The following is a 26,440-nucleotide window of genomic DNA, read 5'->3' as shown; positions in this document are numbered from 1 at the left end:
CACATGATTAATGTGAATTTATGATAGTGTTTGTTTGGAATGTGTGGAATAGAGAGGGGAACAAATGTCACTGAGTTCCTGTTGTTTGAATTGACCTTGACATGGTGACATAATGTGAATAGAATGCAGCCTATATATGGCAACAACAAGGGAGATCTTGTATACTTTACAGTAGTTTTGCTATAATTAGTCTAGTAAGAGCTCTATTCTGAGTATGCCCTCTCTCATATTAAACATAGTGCCAAACCAAACAGTCCAAAGCTCTGCAACAACAGTCTTCCAGTTCCCTTCTGTCAGAGCCTAGATGTCTGAAAGATAAACCAGAACAGCACAAACAGACGGCCAACACAGTCAATTTACTACCTTTTTATCTACGGGGGATAGCCCAACCATGAGAAAAGAGGGATAAAAGAAACAGATGCCCAAAGAGTAGTATCTATGTTACTCTGGCGTTATTAATGAAGGCCAGAACAATATAAAGTAGTGTGGAGTGCAGCAGGCATTTGTGATTGATCCATAATCCAGATATTTCAATTCAGTATGCGAATATGGAAACTTTTGAACTGGGTAGAATGTATTGTGTGAAAAGAGCAAGACAATGTTAGTATTACAGTAGTACAATGTTCAGGCCTCTCCTCTGTCAACAGAATTACTTCATGATTCATTTCTCCCCAGGGCCTGTGGTCTTTCACTATGATGCTTTCACATTGCTCAGTGTACTGTGTAAACCTAGCGGTGCCTATTACCAAACTGCCGATCATATAGCCTATGTTGTAACCTAGCCTTAGGACCAATGTTCCCCCTAAGCTGCACACGTCCACGGGAGCCCAGCTCCCCTGGGACTGCTGCAGAAGAAAGATCAGCCTGCGCAGAGAAGCACGAGATTGAGCTTCACTCAACTTTGTAGTTTTTCCCGTTAGTCAACACTATCAAATTAACTTTTAACTAGGCACACCTGTTAATTGAAATGCGTTCCAGGTGACTACCTAATGAAGCTGGTTGAGAGAATGCCACGGGTGTGCAAAGCTGTCATCAAGGCAAAGGGTGGTTACTTTGAAGAATCTAAAATCTATTTTGATTTGTTTAACACTGTTTTTGGTTACTACATGATTCCATGTGTGTTATTTCATAGTTTTGATGTCTTCACTATTATTCTACAATGTAGAAAATAGTACAAATAAAGAAAAACCCTTGAATGAGTAGGTGTGTCAAACTTTGACTGGTACTGTACGTGTAGTGACATGTGCACGTTTGTACATTTGTTCATATCCTTTGCTAGTTACTGAGTTATTAGCCCAGTTGTAGATTATTTAAAGTCAGCAATGGGGGAGTTATTGCTTCCTACAAGAGCACAACAATCTTTTTTTTTGTCTTAAAGGGGCAGTGTTGTATTTTGAGAGTAGCCAATAGGCAGAGGATAGGATAATTTGTCTGATTCTCTGTAATAATGGTATGGAAATAATGATGCATGGTTTCTTGCATCAAACAACACAACAGCATGTTCAGTCACTTACATGTCTGAAGGACAAGTAGATAAATAGGTTCATGTCAAGCCCTGCATGTTTTTTTTCAATAGTCTCATGGAATGTAGGCCTACAATGAACACCACACATTGGCTGCTACTGTAGGCTGAATGATAGAACAGCTATTTCCATGTTAAAATGTTATGGGATGCATTTTCTCCATTGTTTTTAATGGAAGGCCACTCAGGTAGGCCTGCATTATGGTTTAATAGCCACAGTAGCCGCCTTGACCGCTATTAAAACTAACTTAAACCGGGTACAGCCTCAGTGTTCAGAGTAAAAGCACGCCGGAAGTTGCACAGAATTTTCACAATGTTCAAGTTTGCGCTCAGCAGACCTGAAATTTGCTCAGTGAGGAAAATGTTTTGAGGGAACATTGCTTCGAACTTATGCTTCGTGTTTGCTTATTGTCCAGTAGGTGTACATTAGGCACATTTCAAGACTATAGATTAGAGTCCTCACCATTCCAAAGTGAAAGTCTGTATTTATCAAGGCTTGGCTAGAGGAGAGAAGAGTGATACGTCTTTATCTTTGTTCCATGGTGTTGTTTTCATGTTCAGAACAAATGACCAAGAGAGAGGGGAAAGGGACAGTGGTATACATCGACATGTCTACATTCAACTATAAACCAGTGGAGCCTCAAGTCTCTTCAGTTTAATGGGAAAATTGCTATTGGTTTTTTTTAAGTTAAATGAATTGTCTGCTAAAAGGTTGAGTTAAATGTTGGTCTCTGCTAAACTTAAAGTAGAGCATCTTTGTTTTACAGATTATATTAGACATTTTAATAGTCACATTTACAGGCCTGCAGATGTAATTACATGGTACAGTGAAATTCTTAAACTCTGAGCACCAACAATGCAGGACAAAGTAATGTCTCTAGTGTGGAGGGAAGGAGGAGAAGTGATGTTTGCCAGAAACACTACCTCTACTAGCAGACACACAGTTGACAGATTAGAGAGATAAAGACTTGGGCGTCTGGAGATTACACGTAGATGACAGACGTTCCCAGGAGCTTAATCCCACCAACAGGAATATGCTCTTGGTAGGAATTATAATGATCATCCCAATTCCTGAATGGAGGTGTTTTCAGAAGTAACAGTCATATTCGTATCCTGTTACTCAGTAGGGGATATTTGGAGACTTCACAACAAAGTTGCTTTATTCACATATTGGTAGCTTTTGGCATGAATCCTGGCAATGGGGCTTGAAAGGCCAACAGTTAGAGCGTGAAGTCCTTTATTTTCCATCAACCCAGAATATTTAGGTAAATATGTCATCAGGGAATCTGATATGCTCATTGTGTGGAATGTCATCCCTGCTAGAGTAATCAGTTGTCTGAAACTCGACTCTTAGCACCCAATGGGCATCCCCCGTTTGACTTGTGACACCTGGAATGCTATCATTAATTAGGGAGTGTCTCAGAGATTGATAGTAGTCTATATGACTATAGGAGGGGAGTAATGTGATTATTGTGACTAGCCTGATATTTCCACCAGGGAGATTACTCTTAAACACATTACAATGAGCAATTGTGTTTGGTTTGTGCTAAAGTCCCAGCATGCATCTCTAAAAGAAACAGCTGTTCCTACAATATTGTTATACCTCTTCCTGTTGTCACACCTGCAGTTGCATAGGTCATCCTCCCTGCAATGTCACATCCCCACAGGAAAGAGATCAAAGGTCCACACACACACAGACAGACATACAGTTTGATAGAAACACACATACAAATTGTGTATTTGCACGCACAGATACACATTGAGGTGACACAAGGTCACTGAACGTGACGCTGCTTGGGGAGAACTCAGTGGATGTGGTGTCAATAGCTTGATAAAGCACCGTGAGACGAGTTGCTGGGGGGTTAACACTGACAGTTGCTGACGATATCTCCAATTGTTGTGGCCAATTGGTGGAAACTGGGGTCCCAGAGGAGGATTTGACATAGAATGGCGTTCTCAGTCTATGGTATGTCTTCACCCACCAGTGTCCAATCTGATGATCCAATTACACTCCAACAATCAACGGCACCTCAGCTTCACTGAGCGATAAACAGCCTCTTCACACTGGGCTTGAGCCCAGGGGTTCTTGCTGTCTCCAAATACTGTTGCACCAAACAAACAGTCCCGCGCTTCAAAAAGGGAAAACCATGACCATCAGACCATGACCTTCATTAGTCATCGAGAAGCTGTTCCACTTCCGAGAATGACAGTATGGTTCCTCACTTGTATGGCTGAAAGCCCCAATTTTCTCACTGGATATTGGTACCTTAGTTTATTAGCTGTGACGTCCTTACATTTCATATGACCTCCCTTCTCTTTCCAGCCCAATATTGGTCGCCTTGGCATCCCCCACGGACCATCAGGAGAGAAGGTGGCAGTCGTTGCTGTGGACGACTGCGACATCGCCATGGCAATTGGCTTTGGTGGCCAGATGGGGAACTACTCTTGTGCCGCCCAGGGCATACAGACAGGACAGAAGAAGTGAGTGCAGTCTCATAGGGTTTATCCTATTCACTTCTTAACCTTGTGATTCTTTATTCTTATGCAAATGCCCATATCTAAATGTGTTTCTTATTCAAATGTAAATCGCCTCCTGCTAGGGAAAAAATTGTTGGGTATTAGTAAATCACAAGATTTGACAATAGAGGGCATTTTGTTATATGCGAGCAGTGCATTTTTTTCGTAACTTGTGTTATGAGTTCATGTTACGCCAGCATTGGTCCCATTAAACTGTAGAGGTTTTGATGCAGGGGTAAAGTAGTTGTAAGTAGTTGTTCTCTTTGCCTTTTGGTTTGTGTGTTGAGTCACAATGTTAATAACAATGTTCTAGTGTGGTTGTAGCGTGATTGGTGCACTGGAATGTCAATCAGAGAATTATACTCATAACAAAAGGCCTTGACTCTCCACCCAGAATCAGACCCAGTTGATAGTTGTTCTATGTTGTCCATCTCTAGGTCCCTGGACCTGACCGGTCCACTACTACTGGGCGGTGTTCCCAACCTGCCGGAGGATTTCCCCGTCCGGAACCGAGACTTTGTGGGCTGCATGAGAGACCTGACTATAGACAGCAAGCCTGTGGACATGGCCAGTTATGTGGCCAACAACGGCACGGCCGCAGGTCTGTTCTAATCCTCACATGTGTGATATTCATTTAATAGTTGTCTTCTGTAGCTCAGTTGGTAGAGCACGGTGCTTGTAATGCCAGGGTAGTGGGTTTGATTCTCGGGACAACCCTGAATGTAAAATGTACGCACCCATGATTGTAAGTCTGTTAAATGGCATATTTCAACGTATTAGTCTAATCCTATTGATGCCACTGATTATCATAAGCCTGTATTACATGTCTGTATTCAGGGTGCACAGCGAAGAAGGACTTCTGCACTCAACGTGTGTGTCTGAATGGAGGAGTCTGTGTGAACAAGTGGAGCACGTACTCCTGTGGCTGTCCCCTGGGTTACGGAGGGAAGAACTGTGAACAAGGTAAAGGATTTTAGGAAAAGTGTATTGGATATATTTTTGGGGGGTTTCCTGTATGGGTGTGTGTCAGTCTGTATATCCTGCATGTGTGTGTGCATGTGCCCTGTGTGTATGTAGCTGTGTGTTTTATTGTGTGTCTCATAATTAATGGAGTTCAAAAAGTTTTAGTCATGCTCTTAAAGGATAGCGGTGAGTAAACAGACAAGGTCAATGTGGTCAAGTCTCCTGAATCTCCACTTTCCGACATTCCACATACACACTGACCTCTGACCTCTGGCCCTGTTGGAGTACTTTACTAATACATCCTTCCATCCCTGCCTGCTTGAGGTAATCACAGATAGACTGATGGTAACCTGGTTTTCACCTATCCTTAAGGAAGGTATTTACACTTGGCCCAGGGCCAAATGACCACTATTACATATCATTGGTGATCTGATTATTACCCAGAAGCATTATGGTGCAGTCAGTGGTACTTGTCAGTTGCAATGCTTGTTTTTATGTCTATAGTTGACTAACGCAGGATATAGAGGTAGGAGAGCAATTCATAGTTTATGGTACTATATACTCTATGTAGATTGATGAGGATATTTTTTAAATACATTTTAGAATAAGGTTGTAGCGTAACAAAATGTGGAACAAGTCAAGAGTTCTGAATACTTTACGAATGCACTGTATAACAAACAGTTTCATGATTGTGAATCACAATAATAGGGTCATTCCACCGATTCGGTGCCTTTTGAGAAGTAAAACTTTGGATTTCACCTCATTTTTACATTCTGTCATAAACAGCACATGTTCAACCATAAAAAATAAAAGGTTTTCTCTTCTCAAGAGATTAAATGAAAAAGTACTATAGTAAGTGCCTATTAAGTGCCAAATAAAGTAACAGGGTTGACCGTAACAGGGATGACGATTTCTTATTAAATCAGCCATAAATCCCCATCTGACAGGGGATGCAACGTGTTGTGTGCAATAGGGAGTGGAAATTGAAGACAAGCTTCACAAAAAAAAGGAAATTGTTAAAACATTTCTAGCTTGTCTAACTATGAGTAACAGGGTTGACAAATTATGCTTGACCGGCTCAGTTTTCCACCACAAAACACCAGGAAATGGCCATAAAGAGTAAAAACAGCTCACCTGCTTTTGACTGTTATATGTTCAATCTTTCTTTTGATTTTTTTTCTTTTTTAAGGAATGGTTTCACCATATTAAAACAAGAGTTCAGGTCACTTAACAGGGTTAACCTTAAAGGACAGATGTAAGTAAATCAGTAATCACAAAATAATTATAATCTTCAGAAATGACTTTGTCAAGCAACAAAATAACTAGGGCTTTACAATGATGGTGAAACCTGGAGAAATGTTATTATTAAGTGGTTCAATAAAATCTTCCTAGAAGTGACACAGGGTTGATGGAGGGACATGTCAAAGTGCTGAACATTGGCCCTTTAGCTAGCCTTTATTCATAACAAAATCCAATTTATTGAATTATCCTTGTGGTCTATATTAAAGGGCACTTCATTTAATATAACAGGCTTTTAAAATTCAACATTGGTTTACAATTTCTACTTACAATATCAAAGTGACGCAAAAGGCACTCATTTCGTGGAACGACCCATCAATCACCATTTCACAGGAAGCAATGAACAAGTACAGACTCTGTCCACAACTTTTACTGCTGAGCTCATCGTCTGCAAGACCATACACACAGAAGATCTACCTGTATGGCAATGATGTAATGATAGCCCCTGGATGTGTTGCCATGGATTTGTAGTCAGGATTTAGTCAGGCTGTTTGGAACAAGCCTAGAAAGGACCTAGTAAATAACTAAAGGTTTACTTGTATTCATTTGACTCTAGTTGGTTCTCCAACTGAAGTGACCCTATCTGTTTCCCTTCCTCCAGTCATGCCCTCCCCGCAACACTTTGATGGCCATGCCCTGGTGTGGTGGCGAGAGCCAGAGGTCACCATCAGTGTGCCCTGGTACATGGGCTTGATGTTCAGAACCAGGCAGAGCTCTGGCACCCTGCTGCAGGCCAATGCTGGGGACTTCTCCAAGATACACCTCCTGGTGAGTGGACCGGGGTAGCCCAGAGCCTACACAACAACACCCAGGGCCTTCCTCCATGTTATTAATGCTGGGTAAAGGCTAAGCTAATGCTATGATAAGGCTAAGCTAATGCTATGATAAGGTTAAGCTAATGCTATGATAAGGTTAAGCTAATGCTATGATAAGTTTAAGCTAATATGCTGGCGTTAAATGACTCAACTTCATGTTCTCTCTTTCTTGTCACCCCCCTTTCTCTCATGTCACCCTCCTCTCTCTCCCTCTTTCTCTGCCTTCCATCTGCTTTCTCTCACCATCTTCTTGACTCCAGATCAGCGGCAGACATGTGCGTTTCCAGGTGTTCCTGGGGGTGAAGCAGGTTGCCCTGCTGGACTTCTCTCAGGTCAGGGTGAACGACGGGGAGTGGCACCACGTCCTGGTGGAGCTGAAGAGTATCAAAGACGGGAAGGACATCAAATACATGGCCCTAGTATCACTGGACTACGGCATGTTCCAGGTACTCACTGCCTCATTGGCTGGCACATCATATTTGTGTGTTCTGTACTAGTGTTTGTGAATGTAATGGATGATCTAGTGTAATATGGTATGAATGCACAATACACATGGTCTCTGCAAGTGTTCTATGGGTGGGTGCGTTCCACAGAGGTCAGTGGAGATAGGCAACAAGCTGCCAGGCCTGAGGCTGAGGAGTTTGTTTGTGGGGGGGCTGATGAAGAAGGATGGGACGGTCCAGAGCGGACTCAAGGGCTGCATGCAGGTGAGCCTCACACACACCATGTAACTGTACTGTTCTCATCTTTGGAAAGCGAAATCAGTCAGCGCCAACACAGCACTGATGGTCCTTTACTCTCCTATGTTGCCAGGGCGTGCGGATGGGCGAGACGTCCACCAACCTGGCCAACGTCAACATGCTTCAGGGTCAGAAGGTCAGAGTGGAGGATGGTTGTGAGGTGGCCAACCCCTGCACCCCTAACGTCTGCCCTGAGCACAGCCACTGCACCGACAACTGGAGCTCACACACCTGCATGTGCCACCCCGGTAAGCCCCCCGGACGGAACCCACTGAAATGCTTTTAGTAGGGTGTCCATCTACTCCGCCCAGTGGGTGAAAAAACACGCTTTGGTGTTGACATTTCACTTCCTTATATTATATAATACATTTTACCAAGACAAATATGATTCATCATGTTCATCAGGTCTTTATCATGTCATTTTGACATTTTTTTAAATTTCACCTTTATTTAACCATTTCATTGACAGTATATCCAAATAGTCAGATTTCATAACCTAATACGTCCGATAATAAGCACCGAGCTCTGTTGACATAGCGCTACAGGTTTCTCATAATAACCTTTTGAGGATTACATGAAAAGTGTATACTCAAATATGAAAATACTACATCTCATGTCTCAAAATCAATATCCATCTTACCTCTATATTGTTTTATGTCCCGCGGGGTTCAAGAAGAAAGATGAAGCGTTCAACAGGTTTTTTCTCTGGCCTCCATTGATTTAATCACCCTAATTCTAGCCATCCTACAAGGGTAAAAACTCCAAGAACTCTTGAGCAGATTATGATAGAGACATGGGGTTTGGACCATTGGTTGTTTTAGAGGATTATTCACCCATTGGTGAAACGATGCGTTAATATAATTTTTTCCCAGGGTACTTTGGGAGGGAATGTGTGGACGCGTGTTTCCTGAATCCCTGTCAGCATGTGTCCACCTGCGTCCACCAGCCCAGCTCCCCCCACGGCTACGGCTGCCAGTGTGGTCACAACTCCTACGGACAGTACTGCCAGAACAAGTGAGTACCGACACTGATCTAAGGACAGTTTAGTTTATTTTGTTTTTTTCTTTTTAGATTCCGTTTTTTTAAACCCCCACCTGCTGTGAGTCAGTGCCAGTTCTGATGTTTTTGGAAAACAATTCACTTTGTTTCAGAGCTTACCCCAGTAACCCCACTTAACCCCTACCGTACCACTCAGTACATTCCATCAATTTCATCAACCTCTGTAGTAATTTGATTTTGTAAACTGTTGCCCCTTGGCTTTGGTATTCGTTGGTGTTAAACAGATTCATAGTAGTTTTGGCATTGGCTTAGCATATTTCAACTCCCTAATGATTTGCTCATGGTTTTCATCGGTGCATCCTTGCTTGCTAGGATAAACAGGTTTCTAAGTGGAATAACACATAGTTCTGTTGTTCTCCAGAGCCAACCTGCCCTGTGCTCGCGGATGGTGGGGGAACCCTATCTGTGGCCCATGTAACTGTGATGTCAGCAAAGGTTTCTACCGAGACTGCAACAAGACCACTGGGGAGTGCCGCTGTAAGGTACGGAAATGTATTTACCACACGTAGTCTCTTCTGGGCATGTGTTCTAGCTGTCCCCATTCCCTCCTGTATTGCATGATCAGTTCACGCTCTCTCCTGCCTTCAGGATAACTACTACCGGCCCGAGGGAGGGGACACTTGCTACTCCTGTGAGTGTTTCCAGCTTGGCGCCATGTCGCGCTCCTGTCACCCCCACACGGGCCAGTGTCAGTGCAGGACCGGCGTGATCGGGCGCCAGTGTAACCGCTGTGACAACCCCTTTGCCGAGGTCACCTCCAGCGGGTGCATGGGTAAGGATCTTACTAACTCTTACTAACGCATCTTACTAACTCATTCGCTCCCTGACCTAAACCCTAACCCTTACTAACTCATTCGCTCCCTGACCCTGACCCTAACCTTTACTAACTCATTCGCTCCCTGACCTAAACCCTAACCCTTACTAACTCATTCGCTCCCTGACCCTAACCCTTACTAACTCATTCGCTCCCTGACCCTGATCCTGACCCTTACTAACTCATTAGCTCCCTGACCCTGAACCTGACCCTTTCTAACTCATTAGCTCCCTGACCCTGATCCTGACCCTAACTCTTACTAACTCATTAGCTCCCTGACCCTGACCTGACCCTTACTAACTCATTAGCTCCCTGACCCTGATCCTGACCCTAACTCTTACTAACTCATTAGCTCCCTGATCCTAACCCTTACTGCCTCATTAGCTCCCTGACCCTAACCCTTACTAACTCATTAGCTCCCTGACCCTAACCCATACTAACTCATTCGCTAACCCCTGATCCTGACCCTAACTCTTACTAACTCATTAGCTACTAACCTGACCCTGATCCTGACCCTAACTCTTACTAACTCATTAGCTCCCTGACCCTAACCCTTACTAACTCATTCGCTCCCTGACCCTGCTCCTGACCCAAACTCATTAGCTCCCTGATCCTGACCCCCTATCCCTAACTCTTACTAACTCATTAGCTCCCTGACCCTGATCCTGACCCTAACTCTTACTAACTCATTAGCTCCCTGACCCTAACCCTTACTAACTAACCGCTCCCTGACCCTGATCCTGACCCAAACTCATTCGCTCCTGACCCTGATCCCCTAACTCCTAACTCTTGACCCTAACCCTAACTCTTACTAACTCATTAGCTCCCTGACCCTAACCCTTACTAACTCATTCGCTCCCCTGACCCTGATCCTGACCCTTACTAACTCATTCGCTCCCTGACCCTGATCCTGACCCTTACTAACTCATTCGCTCCCTGACCCTGATCCTGACCCTAACTCTTACTAACTCATTAGCTCCCTGACCCTAACCCTTACTAACTCATTCGCTCCCTGACCCTAACCCTTACTAACTCATTAGCTCCCTGACCCTAATCCTTACTAACTCATTCGCTCCCTGACCCTGATCCTGACCCTAACTCTTACTAACTCGTTAGCTCCCTGACCCCAACCCTTACTAACTCATTCGCTCCCTGACCCTAACCCTTACTAACTCATTAGCTCCCTGACCCTAACCCTTACTAACTCATTCGCTCCCTGACCCTGATCCTGACCCTAACTCTTACTAACTCATTCGCTCCCTGACCTAAACCCTAATCCTTATTAACTTATTCGCTCCCTGACCCTAACTCTTACTAACTCATTGGCTCCCTGACCCTGATCCTGACCCTAACTCATTAGCTCCCTGACCCTAACCCTCACTACCTCATTGGCACTCTGACCCTGATCCTGACCCTAACTCATTAGCTCCCTGATCCTGACCTTAACCCCAACCCTTACGAACTCATTGGCTCCTTGGCGCTGACCCTGATTCTGAGCCTTACTCATTAGCTCCCTGACCCTAACCCTTACTAACTCATTGGCTCCCTGACCCTGATCCTAACTCATTGGCTCCCTGACCCTGACCTTAACTCATTGCCTCCCTGTGCTTGGTTGTTCTAATCTCTTCACCAGTTGTATATGAAGGCTGTCCCAAGGCCTTTGATGCAGGGATCTGGTGGCCAACGACCCAGTTTGAACAACCTGCTGCCATGAAGTGTCCCAAGGGATCCACTGGTAAGCACAGCAACCCTTTTCAGAATGGGAAAATGGATTGGAAATGCATAGATTTGATTGAAATTTGAGCAGACTATACTGTTTATACTGTTGTTATCCTGTGTCAGCTAAAAGGCAATAGAGGTCAACAGAGAATCGTCACAATCAGTCCTGCTCTTCCTTACCCTTCTCTCCCCATATCTTTCTCCTCCCCACTAGGCACGGCCATCCGCCACTGCAGCGAGGAGAACGGCTGGCTGCCTCCCAATCTCTTCAACTGCACCTCTATCACCTTCTCTCAGCTGAAAAAAGAGGTATGTCTTGATTTAACATTTATTCAAACCAGGAAGTCCCATTGAGAGTAAAACCCTCTTTTATCATTGAGACAACTGTCTGACCTCTGACGTCTCCCTGACCTCTGGCCTTCAGGACGAGGAGTTGCACCTCAACAGCTCCAGGATGGACGGTGAGAGGTCAAAGGGCATGGCCGGCATGCTGCGGAGCGCCACCAACCGCACGGAAGACCTCCAGGGCAACGACGTGAAGACGGCCTACAGCCTCCTGACCCGCCTGCTGCAGTACGAGAGCCAACAGCTGGGCTTCGACATGGCCGCCACAAGAGACATTCACTTCCATGAGGTGGGCCTCTGTTGAATGTTTAGTGCCATTCGGTGCCTTGTGGTGGTCTTTCTCAGCTCTCAAATAATGTGTTGAGCTTGAAGTGAGGATAGTTGTGGAGTTGGCTTGTTCATTGGCCTTAGCAACACTACTACTTACAATGACGTCAGGAACTCATACACTCTTAGAAAAAAGGGTTCCAAGAGAGTTCTTCGGCTGTCCCCACAGGATAACCATTTTTGGTTCCAGGTAGAACTCTTTTGGGTTTCATGTAGAACCCTCTATGGAAAGGGTTATACATGAAACTCAAAAAGGTTCTACCTGGAACCAAAAGGTTTCTACCTGGAACCAAAAATAGTTATTCAAAGGGTTCTCCTATGGGGACAGCCGAAGAACCATTTTAGGTTCTAGATAACACCTTTTTTTCTAAGTGTAGAAATATACCCTCAAATAGTTCTCTATCATATGTTTACCCTAAATGTTCTCTCACAGTATTCGGAGACTCGCTCAAAGTTGAATGAATGACCCACATTGTTAAGCTCAACTGCTTAAGGATCCTACTAGCTTTAAGTCGCTAATAGTTTCCACAAATCCTGCTTATAGCTGGTGGTACCGGTTTGCTAAGAGCCTGTTTTCCCAGTTGGAGATTTCTCCCCATATAGAAAATGTGATCTAGGGCCTATTATGTGTAAGTAATACAGCGTAATGATTAGCATGTTTTCTATGAGCTTTATTAAGGCTATGACCATACTGGGCGCTGATGGCTAACAGTGTGCATTCTTGGCACCAGCTCTAGCTCTTTGGGATGTGTTAGATATCAGAAGGTGCATCTGGAAGGGTTTAAGGGGTCAAGAAACAATTTAAAAAGAGTGTATTGGGTGATTGAGCCAATGGGAGTAGCAGTTCCCCCAGGGGTGGTGAGGTGATGTGTGTACAGTGACCCCCCACCCGCCTTCCTTTATAGGACAACTCTCCTTTCTTTTGTTTTCTTCATTTATCTCTGTTCTGTTGGCTTTGTTTTCACGTGCTTCATTTAGGATATATGATACCGATTATGCATTCAGTTTGTCTCTGATGTATACTGGCCACACAGAGTAGTGATATAGATGTGATATAGGTGTATGACATGCCCTGTTAATGTTCTAGAACATGGTTCGAGCGGGCAGTGCCATCCTGGACCCTGCTAACAGAGGACACTGGGAGCAGATTCAACGTTCCGAAGGTGGCACAGCTCTACTACTGCACAGCTTTGAGGAGTACGCCCAAGCCCTAGCCCAAAACATGAGGAAGACCTACCTGAAACCTTTTACTGTTGTCACGGAAAACATGAGTGAGTCCATCTGCAGTGCAATGACACAATTATTTTGTTGCTGTAACATCATTTTCATTACTAATTAATGCACAGTAAGGTTACATTGTGCATTTCAAATAACCTACCACCAATACCTCTTGTGGAGACAAGCATAATTATCACACATTCTCTCTGTGCTCACAGTTGTTTCTTTGGATTACTTGGACCCGTCCAGGCCAGAACGGACAAACATCCCGCATTTCCAAGAGATCCAGGAGGCCTATTCCAAAGAAATGGAATCTTCTGTCCGCTTCCCAGAATTCCCAACACAGCAAGAGCAGCCAGAGGAGGTTAAAGGTGGGATTAAAGTAGTAGTGCAGCATAGACATTTTGTGGTTCATTATGTCACTTTCACAACGTAAATAGTTAATTAAGGAGGCAATCTGTGATTGTGACACATTTTTTTACTTTTAAATTATTGATATATACTCATTAATTATTGAAGATTATAACTTAAAGACTCTCCATTCTCATCTTTCAACTGTTCGCTAAAACAATGGCGCGGTGGCCACTTTGTTATTGTTTCAAATGCAGATTGCCCCTTTAAGTCTGAGCTGTTGTACTGTATAAACAGTTGGTCAAGTTTGTCAACCAGTCTGGAAGAGTTTTTTATGTGAGAATCATTCATTCATTCATTGTCATAGTATCGGTTTCAATCGTTATAGCGGTCTCGATAGCAGCAGCCACAGACGCAACAGCCATAAACGCACCCCCTGTCCAGGCTGAATCCACCACCGTGGGTCACCAGGTGTCTGCCAAGAAAATGCGTCGTCACGCTGAGGTCCCAGGCCCTCTCCCTGTTGCCGTGGTGATCATCTATAGGACCCTGGGACAGCTACTGCCTGAGAACTACGACGTTGATCGCAGGAGCCTGAGGTATTGTTTACCACTGGGAATGCTGGGTTTGGTTTTTGTCTAGTTTTCCTTGTGATAGATGTTTTTATGCTACCTCACTATAGGCCAGGGATGTGGCTATAGGCCAGGAATATGCAACTTTGAAGGGCCGCAGTGGCTCGCGGGTCTGTGTACCCACATCCACACCTAGAGAACAAAACATTTTAGCGGCCCTCTTGACAGCGGAGAGAAAAAAAAAAATCTTTAATTTTCTGTCATTCTTAAAATGTTCTCATGGGCGTAGAGCAAAGTGTACAGTTTTAAAGTTTTAAAGCAATTCTACACATTTTGCCGTGGGGCGGACAGAAGATTTAGCCATTTTTTTTATAACAAATTTCATGCAATTCTACACATTTTGCAATGGGGCAGAGAGAAAACTTTGCAGTTTTTGAAATGATAACTTAGTGAGAGTGACTAACAAAATCAATGGGGCCCTCTGATCGGTAATTTGACCATGATTACTACAAGTTTAGACAGCTGGCTAGACTACTGTATCAATCAACAACAAAAAATGACCTGACATGGGCTAATTGAGTGACTGTCAGTGACTAACATACCAACGGGAAAAACTTCTGTTACGCAACCATATATATATTTTTTTCTTTGTTTTTTTTGGGGGGGGGGGTTGATATGCGGGCCACCATTTGCACTGCTATAGGCCCTTGTGGAAAGTCACTCTCGACATGAACTTCCCTTGGATGACTAAAGTCAATGTAAACATAAATGTGTGTGTTTAGACTCCCCAAGCGGCCCATCATCAACACACCTATTGTGAGCACGGTGGTCTACAGCCAGGGGGTGCCCTCAACCTCTCTTCTGGCACAGGCCATCACACTCGAATACACACTACTGGAGACAGAGGAGAGGACCAAACCTGTCTGTGTCTACTGGAATCATTCCATCCCGTAAGGAAAAGCATACCTATCAATACTCTACCTCAGATCGTACATTTAGAATGGAGTTCATCTAGATTATGTTCAAGAACATACAGTACCTGTCAAAAGTTTGGACACACCTACACATTCAAGGGTTTTTCTTTATTTTTACTATTTTCTACATTGTAGAATAATAGTGAATACATCAAAACTATGAAATAATACATATGGAATCATGTAGTAACCAAAGAAGTGTTAAACCAAAATATATTTATATTTTTAGATATTTCAAAGTAGCCACCCTTTGCCTTGATGACGGCGTTGCACAATCTTGGTATTCTCTCAGCCAGCATCACCTGGAATGCTTTTCCAACAGTCTTGAAGGAGTTCCCACATATGCTGAGCACTTGTTGGCTGCCTTTCCTTCACTCTGCTGTCCAACTTTCCACACCATCTCAATTGGGTTGAGGTCTGGTGATTGTGGACCAGATGGGATGCGGTATTGCTGCAGAATGCTGTTGTAGCCATGCTGGTTAAGTATGCCTTGAATTCTAAATAAATCACTGACTGTGTCACCAGCAAAGCACCATCACACCTCCTCCTCCATGCTTCACGGTGGGAACCACACATGCGGAGATCATCCATTCACATACTCTGCGTCTACAAAGACACAGCGGTTAGAACCAAACATCTTACATTTGGACTCATCAGACCAAATGACAGAATTCCACTGGTCTAATTTCCATTACTCATGTTTCTTGGTCCAAGCAAGTCTCTTATTATTATTGGTGTCCTTTTATAGTGGTTTCTTTGCAGCAATTTGACCATGAAGGCCTGATTCATGAAGTATCATCTGAACAGTTGATGTTGAGATATGTCTCTTACTTGAACTCTGTGAAGCATTTATTTGGCCTGCAATTTCTGAGACTGGTAGCTCTAATGAACTAGGCCTCTGCAGCAGAGGTATCTCTGGGTCGTCCTTTCCTGTGGCAGTCCTCATGAGAGCAAGTTTCATCAAAGCACTTGATGGTTTGTTTTTGCGACTGCACTTGAAGAAACGTAAAAAGTTTGTTGAGCTGTTCTTGCCATAATATGGACTCGGCCTTTTACCAAATAGGGCTATCTTCTGTATATCACCCCTACCTTGTTACAACACAACTTATTGGCTCAAACACATAAAAAAGGAAATACATTCCACAAATTAACAAGACACACCTGTTCATTGAAATGCATTCCTGGTAACTACCTCATGAAGCTGGTTGAGAGAATGCCAAGAGTGTGCAAAGCTGTCAAAGGCAAAGTGTGGCTACTTTGAAGAATCTGAAATATAAAATATATTTTTATTTGTGTAACACTTTTTTGGTTACTACATGATTCCATATGTGTTATTTCATAGTTTGATGTCTTTGATGTCGAAATAGTACAAATAAAGAAAAACCCTTGAATGAGTAGATGTGTCCAAACTTTTGACTGGTACTGTAAATCATATAAAACAATATCTATTTTGGCTCCAGGTTTCAAGGAACGGGAGGCTGGTCTGCCAAGGGGTGTGAGCTGGTGTTCAGGAACAGCACCCACATCAGCTGCCAGTGCAGTCACATGTCCAGCTCTGCTGTGCTCATGGACATCTCCAAGAGAGAGGTACCACCCAGAGCCCCCTACCAAACATTAAGTTATGGTGACTCAGCTTATGTTAACTTCTATTATTTGATCTTACCCCTGGCCATGCTTACCTCCTCAGCATGGAGAGGTCCTGCCCCTGAAGATCATCACCTACATCACAGTGTCAGCCTCGCTGGTGGCCCTCCTCATCACCTTCCTCCTGCTGGCCATTCTCCGGAGGTTCCGCTCTAACCTCCACAGCATACACAAGAACCTGGTGGTGTCAATCTTCCTCTCCCAGCTCGTCTTACTCTTCGGAATCAACCAGACTGAAAATGCGGTGAGACCCTAGCACACAACCCTGAGGCACACCCAAAAAACACTTTATTTTGTCTTATTGCATTATTGTATACTGTCGACTTGTCAATATACACTACATGACCAAAAGTATGTTCGTCGAACATCTCATTCTAAAATCATGTGCATTAATATGGAGTTGGTGCCCCACTTCTCTGGTAAGGGTTTCCACTAGATGTTGGAACATTGCTATGGGGACTTGCTTCCATTCAGGCACAAGAGCATTAGTGTAGTTGGGCACTGATGTTGGGCGATTAGGCCTGCATTGCAGTCAGCTTTCCAATTCATCCCGAAGGTATTCAATGGGGTTGAGGTCAGGGCTCTGTGCAGGCCAGTCAAGTTCTTCTATACCGATCTTGACAAACCATTTCTGTAGGACCTCGCTTTGTGCACAGGAGCATTGTCATGCTGAAACAGGAAAGGGCCTTCCCCAAACTGTTGCCACAAGGTTGGAAGAACAGAATCGTCTTGAATGTCATTGCATGCAGTAGCGTTAAGATTTCCTTTCAGTGGAACTAAGGGGCCTAGCACGAACATGAAAATCAGTCCCAGACCATTATTCCTCTTCCAACAAACTGTACAGTTGGCACTATCCATTGGGGCAGGTAATGTTCTTCTGGCATCCACCAAACCCAGAATGGTCTGTCGGACTGTGAAGCGTGATTCATCACTCCAGAGAAAACGTTTCCACTGCTCCAGAGTACAATAGCAGCGAGCTTTACACCACTCCAGCCGACGCTTGGCATTGTGCATGGTGATCTTAGGCTTGTGTGCGGCTGCTCAGCCATGGAAACCCATTTTATGAAGCTCCTGGCGAACAGTTATTGTGCTGATGTTGCTTCCACAGGGAGTTTTAAACTGGTTTAAAGTGAGTGTTGCAACCGAGATGTTTTTTTTAAGAGCTATGCGCTTCAGTACTCGGTGGTCCCGTTCTGTGAGCTTATTTTGCCTACCACTTCGCGGCTGAGTCATTGTTGCTCCTAAACGTTTCCACTTCACAACAACAGCACTTACAGTTGACCGGGGAAGCTCTAGCAGGCCAGAAATTTGACAAACTGACTTGTTAGAAAGGTTGCATCCTATGACAGTGCCATGTTGAAAGTCACTGAGCTCTTCAGGAAGGCCATTCTACTGCCAATCTTTGTCTATGGAGATTGCAATCTCTCTATGGAGATTCCAATATTTGTCTGTGGAGATTGCCAATCTTTGTCTATGGAGATTGCAATCTCTCTATGGAGATTCCAATATTTGTCTATGGAGATTGCAATCTCTCTATGGAGATTCCAATATTTGTCTATGGAGATTGCAATCTCTCTATGGAGATTCCAATATTTGTCTATGGAGATTCCAATATTTGTCTATGGAGAAGACAAATCCACAAATTTGAAGGCATGTCCACATACTTTTGTACATATGGTGTACCTGCAGTCTACCCCCACCCAACCCTTCCCGCCGGGGAAAGGCCATTCTGTGCCATATCTGCCAGGGCACCAAGGCCATTAACCAAAATATCCAATTAAATTGATTTGAAAACCAAAAAACAGTAGCTATTCTGTTAGGAAAAACATAAGTGTATGTAAATAAATAATTAGCCTACATGTCAAAGTGCGTAGGTGATAGCCTATGCATATTGGCTTCAGCCTGCCCTGTCCAGGCCAATGCTGACATGAAGGCTAGTCCCCCTTGAGTACATTTTAGTCATTTAGCAGACACTCTTATCCAGGGTGGCGTACAGGAGTAATTAGGGTTAAGTGCCTTGCTCAAGAGCACATCAACAGATTTGTCAGTTAGTTGGCTCGGGGATTCAAACCAGCAACCTTCCGATAACTAGCCCAACACTCTTAACAGCAGTGCTAAGTGGCTTTATCTTTGACAATAATAGTTCTGTGTCTGTTTGGCAATATGTGGATTTGGCCTCAGCCATTGCGTTGTGTTCTGTTGTTATAGATTAGCAGTTACTGAACCAGACTTAGTTCACAGACAGCTTAAATAACAATTAGCACAGTTGGCTTTCAAAACAGTGGCTTTAATCATCTTTCCCTACCTCTCTGTCCCTCAGTTCATGTGTACAGTGGTAGCCATCCTGCTGCACTACTTCTACATGTGTACGTTTGCCTGGATGTTGGTGGAGGGCCTCCACATCTACCGCATGCTGACTGAAGTCAGGAACATCAACCATGGCCGCATGAGGTTTTACTACGCCATTGGCTGGGGCATTCCTGCCATCATCACCGGTGAGTGAGAGACACACACACGCACACACACACACGCATGCATGCATGCAAAGACAGAGAGGGACACAGATGCAACATAATCAACATAATCTGGAAGCACATGCTCACTGTGTGTGTTTTTCCTCTCTTGTAGGCCTGGCAGTAGGGTTGGACCCTGAGGGCTATGGGAACCCAGACTTCTGTTGGCTTTCTGTCCACGACACACTCATCTGGAGTATCGCTGGGCCCATCGCTATAGTAGTACTGGTGAGTGTGTATGTAGACGCTGGTTATTTGTTGGACTATACTGGATTGGTGCTGACCAGAGGATTATGTTACTCATCTCCGTCTCATGTATCTCCCATAGGTCAACATTGCTTTATTCTTCATGGCCGCCAAGGCCTCATGCGGAAAGAGACAGTGGACCACTGAGAAGTCTGGAGCAATGTGAGTACTTCGAGACAGGATAACCATGTAGGGTTAGAAAATAGTTAGCACGTAGCATACCATGTTGGCTGGATTCCATTCAAACATAACAAACATTTCCTCTCCAGCTGTTCCCTACATGTAGCCTTCCTCCACCTGTTGCTCCTCAGTGCTACCTGGCTCCTGGGCCTCATGGCGGTCAACAGTGACATCCTCTCCTTACACTACCTCTTTGCCATCTTCAGCTGCCTTCAGGTACTTGGCTTTTTGGCTTGTCAAAAACAAACTTCAAAAAGCCTTACTGTGGTTATATTTATCTGATGTGCAATTATCCATCCATCTCTCTCTCTCTCTCTCTCTCTCTCTCTCTCAGGGTGTGTGCATATTCTTCTTCTACTGTGTTTTCAACAAGGAGGTGAGGACCAACCTAAAGAACATCCTCACAGGGATGAAATCCATAGTGGAGGAGCCTACTGCCACCCGCTCCACTCTCCTCACAGTGAGTACACACCAGTCCATAGTTAAGTGTAGTATACCTGTACATTTCTGTTGAGAAATGAGTTCTGAGTTGTATCGGGCGGCAGGCAGCCTAGCGGTTAAGAGCACTGGGACAGTAACCCAAATGTCACTTGTTTGAATCCCCGATCCAACTAGTTGAAAGATCTGTCAGTGTGCCCTTGAGGAAGGCACTTAACCCTAATTGCTCTTGTAAGTCGCTCTGGATGAGAGTGTCTGCTGAATGACTACAATTTAGTTTATTACTTCTTTGTGTCCCCAGCGTTCACTGAACGCTAAGCATTCGTACACAGAGGAGGACAGTCTGTACCGTACGGCCATCGGAGAGTCCACTGCCTCCCTGGACAGCACAGTTAGATCAGTCCGCAGCTTCAGCAGAAGCCAGGCCAGGTGACTTACTGGGTGGGAACTGGGTTCTACTTAGCTAACAGAATGTGCCGGGCTAATGTGATGCTCTATTAGCCGTTACAGGTTAGGTGCTGTTTGGCGTAGCACAGATAATATTCTATCAACCTTAACTTGGCGATACTTCCTCAATTCCCAACATGGAAGACAACGAATGTCTTCTAAACATCCATGTCGAGTGGCAGGGACTTGGTTTGAATTTAGAAAATTCTCCATGAAGTAATCCAACAATGTGTATGCATCCATCTTGTCTATTTCAAATCTTCTCTCATTGATCGAGACAGGTGATTGTCATCATGACATGCCTCACTTTGGAGTGGAACCACCTGTCTCAATGACAACATTTGAGACAGACAAGACGGTGGGGGACACTGTTGGACTACTTAAAGTGGAACTGACAGCACTTTAACTACTTTGCAGATATAAAACAAACAGATAATCATGATATCAGTCAAAAATATCAAATGCCCAGTTTATACTACAAAATCAACTTCGTAGGAGGTTTAAAAAATAGGTTCTATTTGACAGAAATATTCCATGATGTAGATTACGGCATTGTTGGCAGAATAAATAGATATACAATTCACCATTACATTTATTGGTAGTCCAAAAAATGTTGCTCTCGGGTTGTAAATCACAGCTGTCCATATGTTGCTGCCTCTACCCATTCGGGATGCACTTTTTCAGTTTCAATTACTCCAAATTTTGGATAAAAACTGACGAATTTAACTAAGGCTGTTATCCACAGTTAGCATGCATATCTCTTAGTTGTCAATCAAATGTATTTGGAATCGATCAAATGGGTGGGCAGGTATTTTCCATTCAGTTGTCAAAACGTGGGTTGGGACAAGCATGCATTGGCTGGAAAGCTGCAGAAGGCGAGCAGGCTACTATTTCCCATTGTTTATCAGGGAAATTTTCATGGCCAACTACGAACGGAAAACATTTCAGAGAGTTTATCTACTCTTGCCTCATTAGATTTGAGTTCATCCCTCTCTGGCTGACATAGATGTTTATTGTAGGGAGGGAGAAATAAGCTACCTGTAAATAGTTGTCTGATCAATAGGACTGTAAAGTTCCCAAATGTAAGAGGACACCCTTGGTATTTAAATATTTGTAGAAATCCATTCAGGTGTATTTTCTGTATTGTAAAATGTAAAATAATAATAATTAATATCTTATTCTTTCTGGGGGTGTATAGGAACACATTTTTATAAGATGTCATGATGATAAAACCCTGTCAGTTCCACTTTAGTGGAGTTTTTTAAAATTTAATTTAATAATGGAACGTTTTCTAAATTCAAACGAACTCCCTGCAACTAGACATGAAGGTTTAGAAGACATTAGATGTCTTCCAAGTCGGGAATTGAGGAAGTATCGACAAGTTAAGGTTTGTTGAAAATGATATTTTCTATGTCAAAAAGTAAATACCTAATAACACCCATCCGCCAGCTGGAACAGAGTGGTGGTCTGACGAGCCAATATTTTTAATGACTAGGTTTTACTTAGGTTTGCAAAACTCCAGTAACCTTCCCAAAATTCCCAGATTTTTCAAGATTTTCAAGATTCTGGATTTCATGCTTATTCCTTCCTGGTTCAGGGAATCTTCCAACCAGAATTTCTGGAAAACCTGGGAATTTTAGGAAAGTTAATGGAATATCGTGACCACATTTCATACTCAAGTTATTATTTCTGTGCTCATCATGCCTCTTTCTTCCAACAGGAACGACTCAGGGCAGAAGCACACAACATCCTCCTGCTCAGCCAAAAAGAGTTCCCATGGGGAGGGAGACTCCTCCATCTTCCTCCGCAAGTGCTCCAAGAGAGATGGTACAAGTCCTATATAGTTACATTGAGTGTCATCAAATTGTATTGGTCACATACATGTGTTTAGCAGATGTTATTGTGGGTGTAGCAAAATGCATGTGACAGGGAATCTTAATGCATCCGAATGTCTCAATAATTTACGTGCCATTGGCTGCTCAGGCCTATAGAGTGGTGAGGAGAAGGAGTCTACCGTATTCGGAAGTGAATTCACCATTCATTTTCGGGATTCACTCAAACACCGTTTTAAGCTTTGTTTTACTATTAACTGTTACAGCTGATTTCAGGATTGTATATCAATTCGCTCTTAAATATTAGTCATCTGATGTATTTGTTTCAGTCTCTGAATTGTTTAAACAAACTTTTCGCCACCAGCTCTTGATATCAGGGCATAAAAACTACAATCTGTCTCCTGAATTAGCCTAGTGAAGGAGAAGCCTCCCCAGCTTCTCCTTCACCCATATCCAGACAGCAGATGTTCTGAAAGAGCTGCAAAACCTGGACCCGTACAAATCAGCTAGGCTAGACAATCTGGACCCTCTCTTTCTAAAACTATCCGCCACCATTGTTGCAACCCCTATCACCAGCCTGTTCAACCTCTCTTTCGTATCGTCCGCGATCCCTAAAGATTGGAAAACTGACGTGGTCGTCCCCCTCTTCAAAGAGGGTGACACCCTAGACCCAAACTGTTACAGACCTATATCCATCCTGCCCTGCCTATCTAAAGTCTTCGAAAGCCAAGTTAATAAACAGATCACTGACCATTTCGAATCCCACCGTACCTTCTCCGCTGTGCAATCCGGCTTCCGAGCTGGTCATGGGTGCACCTCAGCCACGCTCAAGGTACTAAACGATATCATAACCGCCATCGATAAAAGACAATACTGTGCAGCCGTCTTCATCGACCTGGCCAAGGCTTTCGACTCTGTCAATCACTGTATTCTTATCGGCAGACTCAATAGCCTTGGTTTTTCTAATGACTGCCTCGCCTGGTTCCACAGGGTTCCACAGGTACCACAGGGTTCAATTCTCGGGCCGACTCTTTTCTCTGTATCAATGATGTCGCTCTTGCTGCGGGCGATTCCCTGATCGATTCCACCTCTACGCAGACGACACCATTCTGTATACTTCTGGACCTTCCTTGGACACTGTGCTAACTAACCTCCAAACTAGCTTCAATGCCACACAACACTCCTTCCGTGGCCTCCAACTGCTCTTAAAAGCTAGTAAAACCAAATGCATGCTTTTCAACCGTTCGCTGCCCGCACCCGCCCTCCCGACTAGCATCACCACCCTGGACTGTTCCGACCTGGAATATGTGGACAACTATAAATACCTAGGTGTCTGGCTAGACCGTAAACTCTCCTTCCAGACTCATATTAAACATCTCCAATCCAAAATCAAATCTAGAATCGGCTTTCTATTTCGCAACAAAGCCTCCTTCACTCACGTCGCCAAACTTACCCTCGCAAAACTGACTATCCTACCGATCCTCGACTTCGGCGATGTCATATTCAAAATAGCTTCCAACACTCTACTCAGCAAACTGGATGCTGTCTATCACAATGCCATCCGTTTTGTTACCAAATCACCTTATACCACCCACCACTGCTACCTGTATGCTCTATTCGGCTGGCCCTCGCTACATATTCGTCGCCAGAACCACTGGCTCCAGGTCATCTATAAGTCTATGCTAGGTAAAGCGCCGCCTTATCTCAGTTCACTGGTCACGATAACAACACCCACACGTTCCAGCAGGTATATCTCACTGATCATCCCCAAAGCCAACACCTCATTTGGCCGCCTTTCCTTCCAGTTCTCTGCTGCCAGTGACTGGAACGAATTGCAAAAATCGCTGAAGTTGGAGACTTTTATTTCCCTCACCAACTTTAAACATCAACTATCTGAGCAGCTAACCGATCACTGCAGCTGTACATAGTCCATCTGTAAATAGTCCACCCAATCTACCTACCTCATCCCCCTACTGTTTTTTAAATGTACTTTTCTGCTCTTTTGCACACCAGTATCTCTAAATCAAATCAAATCAAATTTTATTTGTCACATACACATGGTTAGCAGATGTTAATGCGAGTGTAGCGAAATGCTTGTGCTTCTAGTTCCGACAATGAAGTAATAACCAACAAGTAATCTAGCTAACAATTCCAAAACCTTATAGACACAAGTGTAAGGGGATAAAGAATATGTACATAAAGATATATGAATGAGTGATGGTACAGAGCGGCATAGGCAAGATACAGTAGATGGTATTGAGTGCAGTATATACATATGAGATGAGTATGTAAACAAAGTGGCATAGTTAAAGTGGCTAGTGATACATGTATTACATAAAGATGCAGTAGATGATATAGAGTACAGTATATACATATACATATGAGATCAATAATGTAGGGTATGTAAACATTATATTAGGTAGCATTGTTTAAAGTGGCTAGTGATATATTTTACATCATTTACCATCAATTCCCATTATTAAAGTGACTGGAGTTGAGTCAGTGTGTTGGCAGCAGCCACTCAATGTTAGTGGTGGCTGTTTAACAGTCTGATGGCCTTGAGATAGAAGCTGTTTTTCAGTCTCTCGGTCCCAGCTTTGATGCACCTGTACTGACCTCGCCTTCTGGATGATAGCGGGGTAAACAGGCAGTGGCTCGGGTGGTTGTTGTCCTTGATGATCTTTATGGCCTTCCTGTGACATCGGGTGGTGTAGGTGTCCTGGAGGGCAGGTAGTTTGCCCCCGGTGATGCATTGTGCAGACCTCACTACCCTCTGGAGAGCCTTACGGTTGTGGGCGGAGCAGTTGCCGTACCAGGCGGTGATACAGCCCGACAGGATGCTCTCGATTGTGCATCTGTAGAAGTTTGTGAGTGCTTTTGGTGACAAGAATTTCTTCAGCCTCCTGAGGTTGAAGAGGCGCTGCTGCGCCTTCTTCACGATGCTGTCTGTGTGGGTGGACCAATTCAGTTTGTCTGTGATGTGTACGCCGAGGATCTTAAAACTTACTACCCTCTCCACTACTGTTCCATCAATGTGGATAGGGGGGGTGTTCCCTCTGCTGTTTCCTGAAGTCCACAATCATATCCTTAGTTTTGTTGACATTGAGTGTGAGGTTATTTTCCTGACACCACACTCCGAGGGCCCTCACTTCCTCCCTGTAGGCCGTCTCGTCATTGTTGGTAATCAAGCCTACCACTGTTGTGTCGTCCGCAAACACGCAGTCGTGGGTGAACAGGAAGTACAGGAGAGGGCTCAGAATGCACCCTTGTGGGGCCCCAGTGTTGAGGATCAGCGGGGTGGAAATGTTGTTGCCTACCCTCACCACCTGGGGGCGGCCCGTCAGGAAGTCCAGTACCCAGTTGCACAGGGCGGGGTCGAGACCCAGGGTCTCGAGCTTGATGACGAGCTTGGAGGGCACTATGGTGTTAAATGCCAAGCTGTAGTCGATGAACAGCATTCTCACATAGGTATTCCTCTTTTCCAGATGGGTTAGGGCAGTGTGCAGTGTGGTTGAGATTGCATCGTCTGTGGACCTATTTGGGCGGTAAGCAAATTGGAGTGGGTCTAGGGTGTCAGGTAGGGTGGAGGTGATATGGTCCTTGACTAGTCTCTCAAAGCACTTCATGATGACGGAAGTGAGTGCTAGTCGTTTAGCTCAGTTACCTTAGCTTTCTTGGGAACAGGAACAATGGTGGCCCTCTTGAAGCATGTGGGAACAACAGACTGGGATAGGGATTGATTGAATATGTCCGTAAACACACCAGCCAGCTGGTCTGCGCATGCTCTGAGGGCGCGGCTGGGGATGCCGTCTGGGCCTGCAGCCTTGCGAGGGTTGACACGTTTAAATGTTTTCCTCACGTCGGCTGTAGTGAAGGAGAGTCCGCATGTTTTAGTTGCGGGCCGT

The 26,440-nt window shown here is 44.1% G+C and overlaps 1 protein-coding gene across 1 annotated transcript in view; it reads left to right on the top strand.

Moving 5' to 3' along the window:
• Window positions 1-26,440, top strand: part of LOC112217705 (cadherin EGF LAG seven-pass G-type receptor 1-like) — a 92,765-nt gene that overhangs the window by 58,518 nt on the left and 7,807 nt on the right. The window contains exons 6-31 of the mRNA XM_042294898.1: window positions 3,846-4,003; window positions 4,477-4,640; window positions 4,877-5,002; window positions 6,903-7,069; window positions 7,377-7,562; window positions 7,710-7,823; window positions 7,930-8,104; window positions 8,729-8,870; window positions 9,277-9,397; window positions 9,504-9,687; window positions 11,363-11,464; window positions 11,663-11,757; window positions 11,873-12,082; window positions 13,208-13,391; window positions 13,557-13,709; window positions 14,078-14,288; window positions 15,044-15,211; window positions 16,696-16,822; window positions 16,923-17,123; window positions 19,200-19,374; window positions 19,508-19,620; window positions 19,721-19,800; window positions 19,908-20,034; window positions 20,153-20,278; window positions 20,558-20,685; window positions 22,424-22,530. Of these exons, the coding sequence (XP_042150832.1) occupies window positions 3,846-4,003; window positions 4,477-4,640; window positions 4,877-5,002; window positions 6,903-7,069; window positions 7,377-7,562; window positions 7,710-7,823; window positions 7,930-8,104; window positions 8,729-8,870; window positions 9,277-9,397; window positions 9,504-9,687; window positions 11,363-11,464; window positions 11,663-11,757; window positions 11,873-12,082; window positions 13,208-13,391; window positions 13,557-13,709; window positions 14,078-14,288; window positions 15,044-15,211; window positions 16,696-16,822; window positions 16,923-17,123; window positions 19,200-19,374; window positions 19,508-19,620; window positions 19,721-19,800; window positions 19,908-20,034; window positions 20,153-20,278; window positions 20,558-20,685; window positions 22,424-22,530 (3,844 nt within the window). The remainder of the gene's footprint in view (window positions 1-3,845; window positions 4,004-4,476; window positions 4,641-4,876; window positions 5,003-6,902; window positions 7,070-7,376; window positions 7,563-7,709; window positions 7,824-7,929; window positions 8,105-8,728; window positions 8,871-9,276; window positions 9,398-9,503; window positions 9,688-11,362; window positions 11,465-11,662; window positions 11,758-11,872; window positions 12,083-13,207; window positions 13,392-13,556; window positions 13,710-14,077; window positions 14,289-15,043; window positions 15,212-16,695; window positions 16,823-16,922; window positions 17,124-19,199; window positions 19,375-19,507; window positions 19,621-19,720; window positions 19,801-19,907; window positions 20,035-20,152; window positions 20,279-20,557; window positions 20,686-22,423; window positions 22,531-26,440) is intronic.

This window comes from Oncorhynchus tshawytscha, linkage group LG01 (genome assembly GCF_018296145.1).
Source record: "Oncorhynchus tshawytscha isolate Ot180627B linkage group LG01, Otsh_v2.0, whole genome shotgun sequence".
Taxonomy (NCBI): domain Eukaryota; kingdom Metazoa; phylum Chordata; class Actinopteri; order Salmoniformes; family Salmonidae; genus Oncorhynchus; species Oncorhynchus tshawytscha.
This window is presented reverse-complemented; position numbering and strand designations above follow the sequence as displayed.